Genomic DNA, 18,919 nt, shown 5'->3' on the forward strand with positions numbered 1-18,919 from the left:
CTGCTCAACATATGACCATTCGACTTACGACCGTGTTTTCTATGCCAAATTTCTGGGAAAAAACAACTGTTTGTGTTGTACACAGTGTTTATCCTAAACCTTACAGTATAAAATACAGTACTAACAGCATAAAAAGTAAAGTAAAAAATGAAATACCAAAATAAAACAATAAAATAAAGTCATTACAAAAATGTGATATTGATATTCAGTAGTAAGGTTCGACTTATGTCCATTTCGACTTATGACCGGTTTCTCAGAACCGAACTCGGTCGTAAGTTGGATGGTGCCTGTATCTGAAATACGGAAGGAGGCACTGGCCATAGAAATAAAATATCAAACTGAAGTTAGAGGAATCAAACAAGATCGAAGAAACACAGTAAGAGAGCACTAGATTAAGCTAAAAGAAATCCAAAATACATGTATTTCTTTTCTTATGCCAAATCTTGAGCAAAAACAACATCCAGTACTGGGCTCCTGCTTAAATGAGATGGGACTTAGATGACAGTTAAAAAATGAGTGAGATAATGAAGTCCAAATTTTCATGGTATGTGTAATACAATAAAAAAACAAAAATACTGAGAATGCTTAAAATCCCTCGACCTGTATTCCATGGAATGAAGGCAAGAAAGATACAACATAAGATACACCTGGAAAATCTGAGAGTGACTAGTCCCAAATCTACACACAGAAATCTCTCCCTACAAAAGGAAAAGGCTTGACAAGCACTGCAAAATCCCACTGATGATATGCAAGACCATCTAGAGCACACTAAAAGATAAGAATAATGATCAGTGGCCCAAGACTGTTCAACTACCTCCCAGCACACATAAGGGGGATTACCAAGATCCCTGGCAATTTTCAAGACCCCTGCCTGTCTTCAAGAGGGAGCTAGACAGACACCTAAAGTCAGTACCTGACCAGCTGGACTGTGGTTCATACACTGGTTTGTGTGTGGCCAACAGTAACAGCCTGGTTGATCAGACCCTGATCCACCACAAGACCTGGTCATGGACCAGGCCATGGGGGCGTTGACCCCCAGAACAACCTCCAGATATATATAACAGATTTATAAGAGAGCTGACTGTATATAAAGGAGCTTTATAACAGAAGTGACTAAGTAGAAGAGCTTTAAAAGAGAACTGACTACAGCGTCTCCTCACTTAACGACGGAGTTCCATACCAAAGACCATATTAAACAAATTCGTCGGTAAGTGAGGAGCATACACTATAATGGTAATGGGCTTATGTCAACCATTTTTGACATTGCTTTAATGTCACCTTTGCACCATTTAAAACATTTCTAGTATATTTTTAAATGTTTATAAAGTACTGTATATGTAATAATCAGAATAGAGGAGATCAGCTCTAAATATACATTATTTAGGTATGCATACTGGTCAGAGAGCCCGTCGTAAATCTGAGTCGTCGGTAAATGAGTACGTCGCTAAGTGAGGAGATGCTGTATATATAGAGAAGCTTTACAAGACAACTGACAGTATACCTATGCCTGGAGTTTACCTGGAGAGGGTTTTGAGGGTCAGTACCCCCCGCAGCTCGGTCTGAGACCAGGCTGTTACTGCTGGCTGCATGCAAACTGAGAGACGAACCACAGCCCAGCTGGTCAGGTACAGACTTTAGATGCCTGTCCAGTGCCTTCCTGAAGACAGCCAGGAGTCTATTGGTAATCCCCCTTATGTATGCTGGGAGGCAGTTGAACAGTCTTGGGCCCCTGACACTTACTGTGTTGTTTCTCAGTGTACTCGTGACACCCCTGCTTTTCATTGGGGGAATGTTGCATCTCCTGCCAAGTCTTTTGCTTTCATAGGGAGGAGCTTTATAAGAGAAGTGACTGTATATAGAGGAGCTTTATAAGAGAAGTGACTGTATATAGAGAAGCTTTATAAAAGAACTGACTGAATATAGAGGAGCTGCCACTAATGTTAGGAGTGTCACTAGTGTCAAGAGTGCCACTAATGTCAGGAGTACCATTACTGCCAGGAGTGCCACTAGTGCCAGAGGTGCTACCATTGCCAGGAGTGCCATTAGTGGCTGGAGTGTCAAGTGTGCTACTAGTGACAGGAGTGCCACTAGTGTCTGGACTGTCATGTGTGCTACTAGTGACAGGAGTGCCACTAATGATAGGAGTGTCAGAAGTGCCACAGGTGCCTGAAGTGTTAAGAGTACCATTAGTGCCAGGAGTGCCACTAGTGCCTGGAGTGTCAGGTGTGCTACTAGTGACAGGAGTGTCAGGAGTGCCACTAGTGCCTGGAGTGTCAGGGATGCTACTAGTGCCAGGAGTATCATGTGTGCCACTAGTGTCTGGAATGTCAGGGGTGCTACTAGTGACAGGAGTGCCACTAGTGATAGGAGTATCAGGAGTGTCAGGTGTCCCACTAGTGTCAGGAATATTAGAAGTACCACTAGTGCCAGTATCAGAAGTGTCACTAGTGCCAGTATCAGGAATCAGAAGTGCCACTAGTGTCTGGTGTGCCACTAGTGTCAGGAATATCATAAGTGCCACTAGAGCCAGGAGTGTCAGAAGCTCCACTCGTATCTGGATTGCCAGGAGTGCCACTAGTGTCAGGAGTGCCAAGAGTGTCAGGAGTGCCTCTAGTGCCAGGAGTGCCAAGTGTCAGGAGTACCACTAGTACCAGGAGTGTCAGAAGTGCCAAGAGTGTCAGGAGTGCCATTAGTGCCTGGAGTGTCAGGAGTTTCAGGAATGTCATAAGTGCCACTGTCAAGAGTGTCATTTGTGTTAGGAGTGCCAGAAGTGTCAGGAGTGCCACTAGTGCCAAGAGTACCACTAGTGCCAGGAATTTCACAAGTGCCAGGAATGCCACTAATGTCTGGAATGTCAGGAGTGCCACTAGTGCCTGGAGTGTCAGGAGTGCCACTAGTGTGTGGAGTGTCAGGAATACCAGGAGTGTTAATAGTGTTAGGAGTGCCAATAGTGCTAGGAGTCAAGACTGTCAGGAGTGCCACTAGTACTAGAAGTCAGGACTGTCAAGAGTGCCACTAGTATTAAGAGTCAGGATTATTAGGAGTGCCACTAGTGCTAGGAGTCAGTATTGTCAGAAGTGCCAGGAGTAAGGACAATCAGGAGTGCCAGGAGTCAGGACTGTCAGGAGTGTTTCATGGGTCATAAAGTACTGTCAATCATAATATGGAGGTCGTGTTTCGTAAGTAGTAAACTACTGTCATTTGTAATATGGGTTATGTCACATGCCCACATAGGCATGCCCTTCTGACCAGTGAACCAGCAATTAAAAGCATAGCAGTCGGGGCCCCACTGTTATGCAAGATGATGGTTCATCAGTCAGTCACAAGAAAGTCCGCTAATTCTGTTAAGCCATGTCTTGAACTCACTGAGCAGAATACAGAGGCTCCCGCTTACTCTAGTCAAAGACATTTCTCATCACGTCTCTTGCTTGCAAATTCCATATTATAAATATTTTCTGTATATAGTGCATTTATCTGTGTGTATTTGAAGGAATACATGGATTAAGAATATATATTTGGTGTCTTTTGCTTTGTCCCAGGACTGGCTAGTAGAGTATTGGCTGACTTAGTTTTGATAGGTCCACCAGAAATCACCTGTGTTGATAATATGGAGTGCCTGTCCTAAAGTCTTTAAGTTCCCTGCACATTGTTGTGTGCTTCTGTTACAGCTGGCTGTGTTGAGCATATTGCTATAGGGTAGTGCTCTGTTTAGTACTGGTAAGGCTATGCTATTTGTGTATGTTTGGCATTTGGTGATAGTATACCTTGCAGAATTTGCCCAGACTATCTCTACAGTGGTGCTGGTGAACCTTTCATTCAAGTGGTATTGAGTATCAATGTACCTTTACTGTTGTACAGCTTCGTGAGTGTATACACAACAAACTAAAATCTGAATCCTAAAGTATGGCATTCCAACCTAGTGCTTCAGCTGCTGAAAGAGCAAGGCGCAGCTCCCCACTTCAACTGTCTGATCGTAGTGGTATGGGACAAACTGTTGAATATGTACGGGACAACCTTACACCCATGGAAAAAACTGGTGAACCAAGTTTTTCTTGGGTACAGTCAGATTCATGAGCACTTGAGTTAGCCAAACTCAGTCTTGAGCACACCAGAGACCTTTGCTATGGAGGAATGTGATAGACAGAAGACAGTTTTGACATACTGTTGATGATAATTTCATTGTTCAGAAATCTATGTCTTTGGGACCTCATTTCCCTGAGTCAGAGTCTGAACAGTTTTTCGAGTCTTTCGAAAATCAGGCACAAGCTCTGTGATGGCCCTTGAAGACTGGTTCATATTGCATTGTATAGCAGAGCACTGGAATTCACTATTGGTTTAAATGATGAAGACTTCTTTGATTACAGTGTTGTGAAGGCGGCTGTGGTAGGAGTATATTAGTGTATTCCTGCCAAATATAATCGAGAGTTCAAGGTAAACAGGCGTCAGTCAGGCCAGTCTCATGTTGATTTTGTCTGGCTACAATCCGAGATCTTCACCAAGTGGTATAGAGTAGCTGGTGTTTCTAACTTTAGCAAATTGGTACAACTATTTGTGATTGATAGCCTCTTTGAGTCAGTTGGTGTCTTTAGAAGACCACTCAGTAGCAACTGCCATAGAGGCAGCAAAGCTAGAAGACACCTGTGAGGCTTACCGATCACTGTCCGATTGCTCTCCTAAACTTTCTTCCCACCAGCTTGGTATGGACAGACATCATGGTGGAAGGACCTCTGGATTTTGTCCGAGGATGGAAGTTGGAGTTGAGACATGACACCTGCCTCAAGACCAGAAAGGCAGACGAGATTCCCAAGCCCATAACCTGCTACTACTACTACCATAAGCCTGGCCATATCAAGGCTACCTGCCCCAAGTCTAGTATACTATAACCTTTGGGCATCATGAAGTTACTTATAGATACACCTAATCAGAATGAAGTAGATGCTTGTATGGCTCCTTTCTTTAATACCAGTCAGATCATCCTTATGAAGCAGGACTGCCCCATTGAAGTATCCACCTTCAGGGATACAGGGGCTTATTGTTCCCTCTTACCTTAGGAAGTACTTCCAGTTTCTGAGGTGATGTCTTTAAATTCCTCAGTCTTATTAGAAGCTTTTAGGGGAGATGTTTAAGTTCCTCTTTATAGAATCTATACCAAAAGCCAGTATTACACTAATTATTTAACTGAAGGTGTTTCTGGAGGGTTTCCCATGAAAGATGCTTTACTGTGTGTGACCCTTATCTAAGGCCAAGTCAGGTAACCAATATCTATTTACTATTATTGACAAAACTACCAGATATCTTGAGGATGTGCCTATGCATAGCATCTACCTAGGCCATACTTAAAGCCCTTATCTGTTTTATCTCTCAGATCAATTCAAAGTGACCAGTGCACTAATTTTACTGTAAAAGCATCCAAAGAAGCCTTAACCCAGCTAGGAATTAAACAGAAACCTTCCACAGTCTATCATCCTCAGTCTCAAGGAGCATTGGAGAGGTTTCTGCAGACCTTAAAAACTATGATGCATACACATTGCATGCATTTTCCCACAGACTGGGATGAATTACTTCCTCTGCTGCTGTTTTCAATGCGAGAAGCTATACAGGAATCAACAGGGTACAGTCCATTTGAGCTGATTTTTGGCCATAATATGAGAGGTCCAGTACACTTACTTAACCCTTTCAGGGTCCGTCCCATAGATCTACAGCTTTGAAGCCAGGGTCCAAGCCGTAGATCTCCGCCAAAATTGCAGCGGCTTCAAATTTAGAGTGAGAAGGCTGGTAGGCCTACATGTAAGAGAATGGGTCTGCATGGTCAGTGTGTGCAGTAAACAAAAAATCGGGGCACCCACATTACACTGTGGGAATGCCATCTCAGTATGCTTTGTTCATCATGCCTGGCGGCAAGGAAGCTCTCACTCCCCGGTGAATTCTGACTCTCTTCTTCCCGAGTTATAGTTCTAACACTGATGGAAGTGGATCTGAAGAGGGATTCTATGGTTCTGAACCATATGGTGCATGGTACAATGGTACCATATTGTACAATGGTACCATATTATACAATGGTACCATACTGTACAATGGCATATGGTACAATGGTACCATATGCTACAATGTACAATATGGTACATTATACCATATAGTACATTGTACCATATGGTAATGGTACCATATGGTACAATGGTACCATATCATACAATGGTGCCATATGGTACACTGTACCATATGGTACATTATGCCATATGGTACAGGGTACAAGGACCCTAATGGAAATAAGTCACTTGGACTTTTTTGGGGTATCCCAGGTTCTCCACACATATGCTGCTATGTATGATACTCTATACAACTGTATTTGTGTATACCAGAATAAACTTACTTACAATGCCACATGCGCTCGAGTAAGTTTATTCAGTATACACAAATACAGTTACATAGATTATCATACATAGCAGCATATGTGTAAAGATCTTAGGATAACCCAAAAAAGTCAGAGTGGCTTATTTCCATTGGGGTCCCTGTATCTGTACCATATGGTACAATGTACCATATGATACAATGTACCATATGGTACAGTGTACCATATGGTGCCACAAGCATGCAGCATGCTGCATCAGCCCAGACTGAGGGTGAGTCTGGGACCCAAGCCGCTGACTCAGCAGTTCTAGGACAAAGGGCATCGTCATCCACCGGTGGAAGGAGACAATTATGGCTGAAATGTATTTGTTTTTTTGTAACAATAATGCTTATTTACCTGGAGTTTACCTAGAGAGAGTTCCGGGGGTCAACGCCCCCATGGCCTGGTCTGTGACCAGGCCTCCTGGTGGATCAGAGCCTGATCAACCAGGCTGTTACTGCTGGCTGCACATAAACCAACATATGAGCCACAGCCCGGCTGGTCAGGTACCGACTTTAGGTGCTTGTCCAGTGCCAGCTTGAAGACAGCCATGGATCTATTGGTAATCCCCCTTATGTATGCTGGGAGGCAGTTGAACAGTCTCGGGCCCCTGACACTTATTGTATGGTCTCTTAACGTGCTAGTGACACCCCTGCTTTTCATTGGGGGAATGTTGCATCATGTCTATAAGTGTAATATAAAATCATACTGGTCCACAGATGAGTAAGACACCACTGTGAATGACACCTTGTTTCAAAGACTTTCACAGACTGTAGCAGTTCTAGGAACACGTCCAGTGACTGTACATATGTAAATACATAATAGAATATTACTAATATACAACATTTTTGCATTTTTTTGTTGTAAACAAGTTTTGTAAGCAATATAATGATGAACAAATTAGTGCAGTTATTGTGTTGAATACAACGAGTGTACATATATACATTTTACTGGTCTCACAGGCCACAAAAGTTACTGGAAAAAAAAATATTAAAAAAGAAAAAAGTAGCAAAAACTTCAAATAAAACAATGCGACTTTACGGAAGTCGTGGATGTTGCCGCCACCTGGTCACTGAGGGTCAACTTCGTGCCTCTATATCTCGGTAAGTACAGATTGGAAAATTTTTTATTATTTTATTACCTACAGAAAAATATCTTTAATTCTGTAAAAAAAAAGATATAAATAAAAAAATTCTTGGACCCTGGCTGGCATTTTGAGATTTGGCCTCTGGACCCTGAAAGGGTTAAGGATGGTTGGGAGAAGGCACATTCAAGATGCCCTATGATCCTAAATTAAGATTGTACATGGCAAGACAGCTGGTCAAGGCCAACCTAGAATAGTGCAGGACAACGCATATAAAACGAAGGTATGATAAAAAGTTTAAATTTCACTCCTTGACCCAGGAGACAAGGTGTTGGTCCAGGAACCTGTACCAGGTCACACCTTAAAGGTGAAATTTACAGGCCCTATGAAGGTGATAAAGAAAAATTCTGACTGTAACTATGTAACAACACCTTTGGATAAACTCATCTTGGGTAAGGTCTACCACATCAACCAATTTAAAAAGCTATTTGAACTACCTTAGGTTCCAATAATGACTTTATCCTCTATTCCTACAGACCCCACTAATGACCCTGATTTCCTGTATACTGTTCCAGAGGTTCATACTACACATCCCAACTCAGCCCTCCTCCTTCAGGATCCTTGCCCTAAGTCAGGACTTGTAGGCCAAATAACAACACTCAATACACTTCTACAAACCTATTCTGACATACTTTTGGATGTTCCATAAATGTGCAACCTAGGTTATCATGATGTGGATGTGGGGTCTTCTAAACCTATTAAACTCTCTCCTTATAAAGATAATCCTGAGAAGCAGACATTACTTTAACATGAAGTAAAGTTCGTACCAGAACAAGGACTGGAGGAAGAGTCTTCCAATTAGCACCAGACTGGGTCTTAAAACTGGCCCACCCATCCATCACCTATCAGGTCGGCTCGACTACCGAGGGCCAGAGGTGTATTTTCATTGCTCGGCTAAGAGGCGTTCCATTTTCGTTTCAATCTTTGTACAGTGGCTATGACTTCAGTTTATCATAACATTTTTTCAGTTTGTTTTTTCTTTTTTTTTTTTTTACCCAGCCCAGCAGCCCACCGGGCACTGCCCAAATGCATGTATGGCCAGTTCACCTCTGCTTCCAACCCATGAGCCTCACTGTGCATCCTGGTTAAGAAACCTGACTGAATATGGTTGTGCACAGATTACCACAAGGTGAATGAGGTCACAATATGGATGACATTGTGGACTTTGTGGTTAAGCCCAATTATGTTTCTAAACTAGACCTCCTTAAAAGATACTATCAAGTACCTTTAACAGATATACCTTATAGCATATTAGGTAACTCAAGTGATTATTTAAATTTATAATAATGAGCTATTACAAAACATATAAGAATAGTATTACAGTTAGTAAATTTAGTAATGGGAATGGTTAAGACTTGGCATGATACACTGTTTCTATTAAAGTTATATTGGAAGAGTATTTTAGGCAAACTAATAAATCTTAATTTACTAATTGTAATACTATTCTTATATGTTTTGTAATATCTCATTATTATACATCTAATTAATTGCTTCAGTTGCCTAATATGCAATAAGATATATTAAAATGTACTGCTCCATAACCTGTGTCAATTTAGAGTAAGAATTAGGATTAGTCTGCCCAAAATGCCTAGGCATGCTAGAGGCTTTCCTTGTAATTAATATTTTATAATATATAAACCATACATTGTAAGTTTTGCAAGTAAATAAACATTTTTATTTTCAGATAAGAATAAGGTTTCTGTCTTCTTAATTCCAGGTCATCAGTATACTGTGATTCCTTTGGAATGAGGAACTCGCCCACCTCATTCCAGAAACTGACTCATTAGGCCATTAAAGGATTTGAAGGCATAGTGGACTACCTCAATGATATATGTAGTTGTGGTTTCTCATGTGTGGGATCAACATGTGCCCTATCTAAAAGATCTCTGAAAGGTTCAGGATATAAAAGTTAACTGTTAATCTTAGTTGTCTTTTGGCCAATCTACCATAACTTTCCTGGGCCATGAAATAGGCAGCAGTAAAGTGGCACCCAAGTTTGCTCAAATTTTAGCCACTCAGAAACATCCCGTTCTCCAATATAAAACACCCTTTCAGTGATTTCTGGGAATGAAGTTTTATACGAAGCTTTATCAGAACTTTTCTGATATAGTAATAAATGCTTATTCTCTTGGTCATCTAGTTGTCAAGAGCCCTTTTTTAAAATAAAGCATCTGTTTTGAGCTGCTCCCATATTGTTATCTCCAGATTATACAATGCTGTTTCTCCTAAAGGCTGATGCCTGTGAGGCTGGAGTGGGTGCGGTGTTAATTCAAGCCTCTGGTGAGGAAGTCCTTCATCCAGTGGCCTATTATTCAGCCATACTTGAAGCCCATCAGCAGGCCTACTCTACCGTTGAAAAGGAGGCTCTGGTGCTGGTCCTTGCCCTTGAACATTTCAATGTATTTTTATCCTTATCACAAGATGTGGTAAAAGGCTTCAGTGACCACAACCCACTGACCTAACTTGGCTCCATGAGAAACAAAAACACCTATCTCATGCACAGGGCATTGCACCCGCAACCTTATATGTCCATCAAGCACATCATTGGCTGGGATAATGTTACAGCAGTCTCTCTCCAGGACTTGATTGTTAGGATGTAGATAGGCAAGCTCTTTTTTTTCCTGTATGGTCAAACTGTTAACAATTTATGTGAAAAATAAAAGTCATGAGCTTTTTTTGGTGAGGGGAACACATTGCTCCTGTTCATAAGTATCTTAGACCTATGCTAGCCCTATTATCTGTTGTTTCACTCTAGAGTTAGTGCTTGACATTAAAGTCCTTTGGGTTGAGCACTGCTTGCTGGGTTGAATTGTTGAGGTAAATGGTGGTCCAATTAGTATGTTATGTGCCATGGTGGCACACTACCCATTGAGGGATGCCTAAGCCTTGCTCTAAGAGCCCTCTTGGGGTGGGGGTGTGGCAAGCGAAGAGTAGGTCACAATTTATTCGAAGTACGTACTATGTCACATGCCCATGTAGGCATGCCCTTCTGATCAGTGAACCAGCAATTAAAAGCATAGCAGTTGGGGCCTCATTGTTATGCTAGATGATGGTTTATCAGCCAGTCATGAGAAAGCCCTCCAATTCTGTGAAGCAATGTCTTTAAGTCATTGAGCAGAATACACAGACTTCCACTTTAGTCAAAGACATCTCTCTTCATGTCTCTTGCTTGCAAATTCCATCTTGTAAATATTTGCTCTACATAGTGTAATTATCTGTATATTATTTGAAGGAATACATGGATTAGTTATATATCTCTTGTGTCTTTTGCTTTGTCCCAGCACTGCCTAGTAGAGTGTTTGCTGACTTAATTACAAACAGGTGAAACAGGTCCATCATAAATCACCTGTGTTCATAACATGGAGGTTGACTGTGTTTAGTGAGTCGTAAAGTACCATCGTTCATTATAGTAAGGTTGACTGTGTTTAGTGGGTGATGGTGAAGAATCACAGAGCTTCTCCAAGGGGCCAGTCTATCTGGAATATGGAAGGAAGCACTGGCTAGAGTAATAAAAAATACTGAATCCAGGATCCAGGAAACATAGAAAGAACTTAAAGCAATAAGTGAAACTGGAAGAAATCCAAAACATTTCTTTTCATATGCCAAATCTAGGGCAAAAGCCACATCCAGTATTGTGCCCTTGCTTAAACAAGATGGGACTTACACCAATGGCAGCAAAGAAATGAGTGAGATACTGAAGTCTCAATATGACTCAGTGTTTAGTGTGTCATTAATCAGACTAAGGATCAACAATCAAAATTTGGTTATTTCCAGAATTTCTGAAATAGCACCACTGGACTTCAAAAAATTCACAGACGACATGCCCATGCACTATGCCCCATTCCCAGACTTGTAGAACTCTGTGTTCATTAAGAACTGCAAGAAACCTCTTTCACTTGCCTTATGTATGCTATGGGGAGGCACCCTGGACATGGGGTGTCATCCCATAGTCTAGACATGGGAAGTTATCACACAGTCACTAAAAACAAAGGATATAGCTCCACTTCACAAAGGTGGAAGTAGAGCAATTGCCAAGAATTGTAGACTGAGGACATTAATGTCCCACATCATAAGTCTTTAAAGGGTTCTAAAGTAGCAAGATCAACCACTTGGATACCCAGCAATTGTACAACTCAGGGCAGTATGGGTTTAGAGCAGGTCACTCCTGCCTCTCAACTGCTGAATCGCTATGACATGGTTTTTGGATGGTTGCTCTTGACTCTCACAACTACTGGATAAATATGACATTGTCTTAAATGAGATGGAGGACAAACAAAATGCAGATATATACAGACTGCAAAAGCCTTCAACAAGTGCAATCATGGTGTAACAGCTTACAAAATGCCTGATAAAGGAATAACAGGAAAAGTGGGTAGATGGATCTATAATTTCCCAACAGATAAAACATAAATAGTAATAGTAAAAAGAGTTAAGTCTGTGGCAGCTACAGCAAAAAGCTCTGTTCCACAAGGTACAGTAATTGTTCCCAAAGAGAACACAGCAAATCTCCAAGCAGATATATAAACAATCTTTCAATGGGCCACAGAAAATATCAAGTTCAATAAGGACAAATTTCAATTACTCCACTATGGAAAACTTAAGAAAATAAATACTAGATTGGAGTACATAACAAATTCTAAGCACACAACAGAGCGGAAAAATAATGTGAAGGACTTGTTAGTGATAATGTACGAGGATCTCACCTTCAAAGATCACAACAATGTGTCATTATCACACATGCTAGGAAAATGATAGGATGGATAATGAGAGCCTTCCAAACAAGGGATGGCAAGCCAATGATGACTCCTTAAATCACTTGTTTTCTCTTGGCTGTATTACTGTGTACACTAATGGCCCCTTTCAAGACAGACAAAATTGCAGATGTGGAGAATATACAGATAACTTTTACTGAACATTTAGGAACAATAAAACACCTCAATAACTGAGACCATTTGAAGTCCCTTAACCTATACTCCTTGGAACACAGGAGAGAACGATGCATCATATAATACACCTGGAAAATCCTAGAGGTACTGGTCCCAAATCTGAACACAGAAATCACTCCCTATGAAAGCAAAAGACTCAGTAGGTGGTGCAACATACCCCAATGACCAGCAGGGGTGCCATGAGTACACTAAGAGACAATAAGTGTCAGGGGCCCAAGACTGTTCAGCAACCTCCCAGCATACATCAGGAGGATTACCAATAGACCCCTGGCTGTCTTCAAGACCCTTGCCTGTCTTGAAGAACCTAGCTGTCTTCAAGAGGGAGCTAGACAGACAAAGTCAGTACCTGACCAGCCAGGCTGTGGTTCGCATGATGGACTGCTGTGGCCAGTAGTAACAGCCTGGATGATCAGGTCTTGATTCCCCATGAGACCTGGTCATGAACCGGGCCGTCGGGGAGTTGACCCCTGGAACAACTTCCAGATAGGTAGACTGGCAATGACCTTACTCATGTCACAGACCCATGGAACTGACCTTCCTGTCATAAACCTATGGAACTGACCTTACTAATGTTATAGACCTATGACACTGAGCTTAATAAAGTTATAGACCTGTGGCACTGACTTTACTGTTACAAACCTATGGCACTGATCTTACTGTTACATGCCTATGGAACTGACCTTACTAATGTTACAGACTCATGGCACTGACCTTAATAATGTTATAGACCTATGGCACTGACCTTACTAATGTTATAGACCTATAGCACTGACCTTACTATCAAACCTATGGCACTGAACTTACTGTTATAGACCTATGACACTGACCTTACTATGTTATAGACCTATGACATTGACCTTACTAATGTTATAGACCTAAGGCACTGACCTTACTAATGTTATAGACCTCTGGCACTGACCTTACTGTTACATACCTATGGCACTGATCTTACTCTTATAGACCTATGACACTGACCATACTGCTATAGGCCTATGGCACTGACCTTGCTACAGACCTATGTCACTGACATTACTGTTAGACCTATTGCACTGACCTTACTAGTGTTATAGGCCTATGGCACTGACCTTACTGTTATAGACCTATGGCAATGACCTTATTAATGTTATAGACCTATGGCACTGACCTTACTGTCAGACTTATGGAACTGACCTTACTAATTTATACACCTAGAGCAGTGATCTTACTGTTAGGAATATGGCATTGACCTTACAAATGTTGTTGGCATATGACACTGACATTACTGTTATAGACCTATGGCACTGACCTTACTGTTAGACTTGTGGCACTGACCTCACTAATGTTATAGACCTACTGCACTGACCTTATTAATGTTATAGACCTATGGCACTGACCTTACTGTTATAGACCTATGGTACTGACCTTACTGTTAGACCTATGGCACTGGCCTTATTGTTATAGACCTATGGAACTGACCTTACTGTTACATACCTATGGTACTAACCTTACTGCTAGACCTATGGCACTGGCCTTACTGTTATAGACCTATGGAACACCTTACTAATGTTATAGACCTATGGCACTGACCTTACTGTTATAGACCTATGGAACTGACCTTACTAATGTTATAGACCTATGGAACTGACCTTACTAATGTTATAGACCTATGGCACTGACCTTACTGTTATAGACCTATGGCACTGACCTTACTAATAAAGTAAACCTATCACATTAACTTACCGTACATCTGAACCCTCATTTCTGAACCTGGGTTCCTGAACCTTGGCTTCTGAACCCTGCATCCTGAACCCTGGCTTTTGAAGCATTGTTTCTTGGTTTCTGAACCCTGGTTTCTGAACCTTGTCTTCACAAATCTTGGTTTCTGAGCCCTGGTTTCTGAACCCTGGCTTTTGAACCTTGGTTTCTGAACCCTGACTTTTGAACCTTGGTTTCTGAACCCCTGGATTTTGAAACTTGGATTCTAAACCTTGGTTTCTGAGCCCTGGTTTTTGAACCCTGGCTTTTGAACCTTGGTTTCTGAAACCTGGCTTTTGAACCTTGGTCTCTGAACCCTGGTGTCTGAGCCCAGGTTTCTGAATCCTGGCTTTTGAACCTTAGTTTCTGAAACCTTGGTTTCTGAACCCTGGTTTCTGAACCCTAGGTTTTGAATCTTTATTTCTAAACCCTGCTTTCTGAACCATAGAAGTATGCTAGGCTAGCTTACCATTGATGTAGGCTAGCCTACCATGGAGGATATAGGCTAGCTTAACATGGATGTAGGCTAGCCTTCCATGGATGTAGGCTAGCCTACCATGGATGTAGGCTAGCCTACAATGGATGTAGGCTGTCGATAGTAACTTACCATCAACGTCCACCAATGAAATTAATTGTAATCTTTGAGCTTGACCCTTGACCTACCATGGCCCTTAGGCTTGGCCTGCCATGGCCCTTAAGCATGGTCTACCATGGCAGAGGCCCCTGAGTAGAGACTTACTGTCGTAGAGGGATCCCTGGTGGTGATATACCATAGTGAGGGCCCCATAGTGAGTGACCTACCGTGGTTTGGGGGCCCCCAACGGTCGTTACCTACCGTGACGGTGTTCGCCCCGGTGGCAGGGATCCCAGGAAAGCACAACGGTGATCTTGCCGTACTGGTCCATAATCTTCCACACCGGCGCTTCGTCGTGGAGTCCCAGGGTGTAGATGGTCTCACATACGATCTTGGGAATGGCAGTGATAGCTGCGAGTGGGAGAGCTTAACGTTACCGAATTCAAGGAGCAAATCGCAATTCAAAACGGGGCCAAATTGTTCACCAAAATATAACAAACGTCAACGACGCTATCTGTAGAGGAACTGTGTGTAGTCATCATCGTTCCTACGACACAATATACAGTCTTACCGATCTTGGTCGATGACGGGACCAAGAGGTTGTGGAATAGGGAAGAAAAAAAAGGCTTGTATCGTTCTTCTATTGCTATCAAATGAGGAAAAATGAGGAGGCGTCTGTCTCGTGAGGGACTGGCATAATAACTGACGTCGGATGACGTCGCAGCACTGTGGTCTTCTGTCGTGTTATTGTGAAAGGCAATGTTCGATGATGCTCTGTCTGTCAAAGAGTCGCAGATCGAGTCTTATGGATAGAGCTAACAAGACAATATCTGTGGCAGTTGGGTACGCCTGTACTGACACTTGGGGCGTGTCGGTCTAAAAATGTCGCAAAGGAAATATTTACACATTGAAAAACTCGCTTAAGACTTAGTATGAGTCAAAACTAAACTGCAGCACTGGTAAGAAAGAAACTTCATGAAACTCAGGCTATAAAGAAACGAAACTAATGGTAGGAATACTGATAAAAGATAATACCATCACATTGAACTTTTGATCTGAGAACATAAGAAACTAGAAATGCCATGACAAGAGAGTTCGCTCCAGGCGGTCATGCAAAAACTGTTGTTGTGTAGCCAGTCTGTTCTTCAATTTTGCGTCACTTATCAATGGTAGCTTTTGTTTTGTTTTGGAAATGGTTCAAAACTCTTTTATTTTTTAATTGACTGTAAAAAATTGCATTGAAAATTTTAGTGCAGCTCTCCCCTTCGCAAAATTTCACTTCATCCCGAGATTGTACTCATCTTAGGGCTATATGTTAACTGTGTCTGGTCACTTCAAAAGTGTCATAGCAGTGCTAAGTGGATTCTTGGCCCAAAAATATCAAGTTTACAGCGAACCTTCGATATAACGGACTCCAATATAACGAATTTCGATACAACGGATTTCACTATAATAGACATCGATACAATGTACCTTGATATAATAGAATTGTTTTATCTACCATGATATAACAGGCCTTGATATGATTCACCTTGATATAACAAACCTTGATGTGATGCACCGCGATAAAACTGACCTCAGTCATAATGCATCTTAATATAATCTTAATATAATCTTGATATAATGAACCTCAATATAAGAGACTTCAATTATAATGCACCTCAATATAACGATCTTTCATATAACTAATCTTGATAACATAAAATTTTAAAATAATAAAAACATATCGTTTTAATTTCCATATTTCCAGTATTAATTGTTCTACAGCTATGGAGTGTGTTTAGAGCAATAGGTCTATAATAAAGTATATGAGTGAATTCTTTGCTCTTATCATTACTCTGATTTAAGGAACACTTGGACAATCTCCGCTATCAGTTCGCTGTATCGAAGGTTTGCTGTGTGACTGTCGGCTCTTATAAGGAGCGTGAGGAACAAACAGATGGATTAAATAAATAGCATACGAAAGAAAGTGTCAAAGGCAATAACCAAGTATAAAATAAAGAGGCTTTTTGAAAATAAAAGGCTTTTGTCTATTTATTAAATTCATCGTAGTATCCAGGTAGCACTGTAAAACCATATGTCTTATTAACCAAACTGGCCAAACTCTGGATTATGTATATTCATCTACAATTATTAGTATACAAAAACACTTATAGCTACTTTGAAAATTAATTCTAAAAACAATTTTATATACATTATCAAACTTAAAAATGTGATAAAGTGTTCAGAGAAATTTTATGCCCATTGAATATGCCGAAATTGATGGCATGAGGAATTTCAGAGTAAAAAATCAGTGCTATAGATTTTTCATTTTTGACAAATTTACGTAATGATTAATTAAAATTCTTCAGAATTTGGCCAGGGTCATGGAGGAATGCCTGTCATATATCCAGCTTTGAAGTTTTTACCCAGCGTTTTGCCCATGTTGCAGAAACGCGACACTAGATCAGGGTTGGGGAGGATGAAGGCAACAGTACGATACACTCGTTTAGGGTCACATAGAATTATAACAATAATTATTAAAATTTTAAAAAAACTAATGCACAAATTTACATACGTCTCAACGAGCAACAATTCACAGAATTTTAATTACTGTATATACACAGAACACAAAATCTATTGGAACTGATTTAACTGGGTTGTGAACACTGAGCTTCTTTGTTGAACTGGGATAGTTTACACATCAGGAAGGTTCAGTCTTGTCGAACCTTCATACTGATGATGCGTTATTCGAGGAGCTTAAAAGCTGTGAATCACGAAATCGTAATAACACGATTGCAGACAAGTCACGGAACGTGTGGGGGTTTAAATCCAAGGCAAGTGAGTGGTAAAACTCACAAGCAAGTGTGTTAACAAATGTACCAGCTGGCTATAATACAATTCATACAACTGTATTTCTATACACCATTGGGAGGTTAGCATAGACCTACCAATGTGACCACAAATGATGGTTTTTATAGCTAGAGTTCAACACAGCCACATTGGTGTGGGATTCAACTGTAAAAAAAAGCTGCATTTGTGGTCACAGTGGTAGGCCTATGCTAACCTTTCTATGGTATATAGAAATATAGTTGGATGACTCTTACTATACCCAGCTGGTACAGTTGTTAACACACTGACCTCTGAGTTTTAGGATTTGCTTGCCATGGGTTCAGATCCCCTACCTGCTCCATGATTTAAAGCTGTGATTTATTACGAAGGTCTGGCAACATGGGACATACTGAGAAGAACAATACAAGCTGGATAATACATCCCTGTTGTGGGGGTAGTCGGTCATGTCCAGTGAGGCGGTGAGGAGTTTGTCCTGACCAGGGGAAGATTGGTGGTCGTTGGCATGCACGATCTACAGGTACCAGCTGCTGCTGCTGCTGTGTACTGCAGTCTGGCAGCATCTGCTGCATGCAGCGATTCAGCACTGGGTGTCGTGTGCTATGGTTTGGCACTGACTGCTGTGCTGTATCTTGGCACTTGCTATTAACCCATGACCAGGGATTATCTGCTGTGTGCCTTGATGCAGAACTGGCTGTCATGTGCTGTGGTCCAGCATTGACTGCTGTGCTGTGGTCCAGCACTGACTGCTGTACTGTCCCCCAGCACTAGCTGCTGTACTGTCCCCCTGGCACTAGCTGCTGTACTGTCCACTGGCACTACCTACCAACCCAGTGCCCCACACCACCTCATAATGCAGAATGACCCACTGGCCACACCCCCACAGTGCCACACCTTGACCACCAACCACAGCAACACACAGCAGAACACAGCAGCCCATACCTGCACAGTTTGTAAAAGTCATAAGAACTTAAATAAGCAATTTAATAACTCACAGTGACCTCTATTAGCATTTAAAATAACACCATGCAAAGCAGGCATGCTTTTAAGTCTTTATAAAATCTATAAATATAAATATACGTAGTATATAAAATTATATGTAACCTACATATATTCTATAAATACATAAATCTGTACACACGTGGCTGTTTTCATGTACAATTCTGAGCGGGTGTCTGTGTATACATGTGTAATGTGAGTATATCTGGTATGTTAGAGGGATAACTAATCTATTTATGGATATAAATAGGTAAAAATATGGTGGGTTGCTAACTCTGAGGGTTGAGGAGTCGATGAGTGTGTCC

The 18,919-nt window shown here is 41.3% G+C and overlaps 1 protein-coding gene across 6 annotated transcripts in view; it reads right to left on the reverse strand.

Moving 5' to 3' along the window:
* Positions 1-18,919, reverse strand: part of Drep2 (DNA fragmentation factor-related protein 2) — a 285,668-nt gene that overhangs the window by 104,504 nt on the left and 162,245 nt on the right. For 5 of the 6 annotated variants that reach the window (XM_053798008.2, XM_053798010.2, XM_053798007.2 and 2 more), the window contains one exon: positions 15,048-15,197. The exons of the other annotated variant lie outside the window; for it this stretch is intronic. In XM_053798008.2, the coding sequence (XP_053653983.1) occupies positions 15,048-15,197 (150 nt within the window). The remainder of the gene's footprint in view (positions 1-15,047; positions 15,198-18,919) is intronic. 6 annotated transcript variants of the gene reach the window in all.

The sequence above is a fragment of the Cherax quadricarinatus genome, chromosome 93, assembly GCF_038502225.1.
Source record: "Cherax quadricarinatus isolate ZL_2023a chromosome 93, ASM3850222v1, whole genome shotgun sequence".
Lineage (NCBI taxonomy): Eukaryota > Metazoa > Arthropoda > Malacostraca > Decapoda > Parastacidae > Cherax > Cherax quadricarinatus.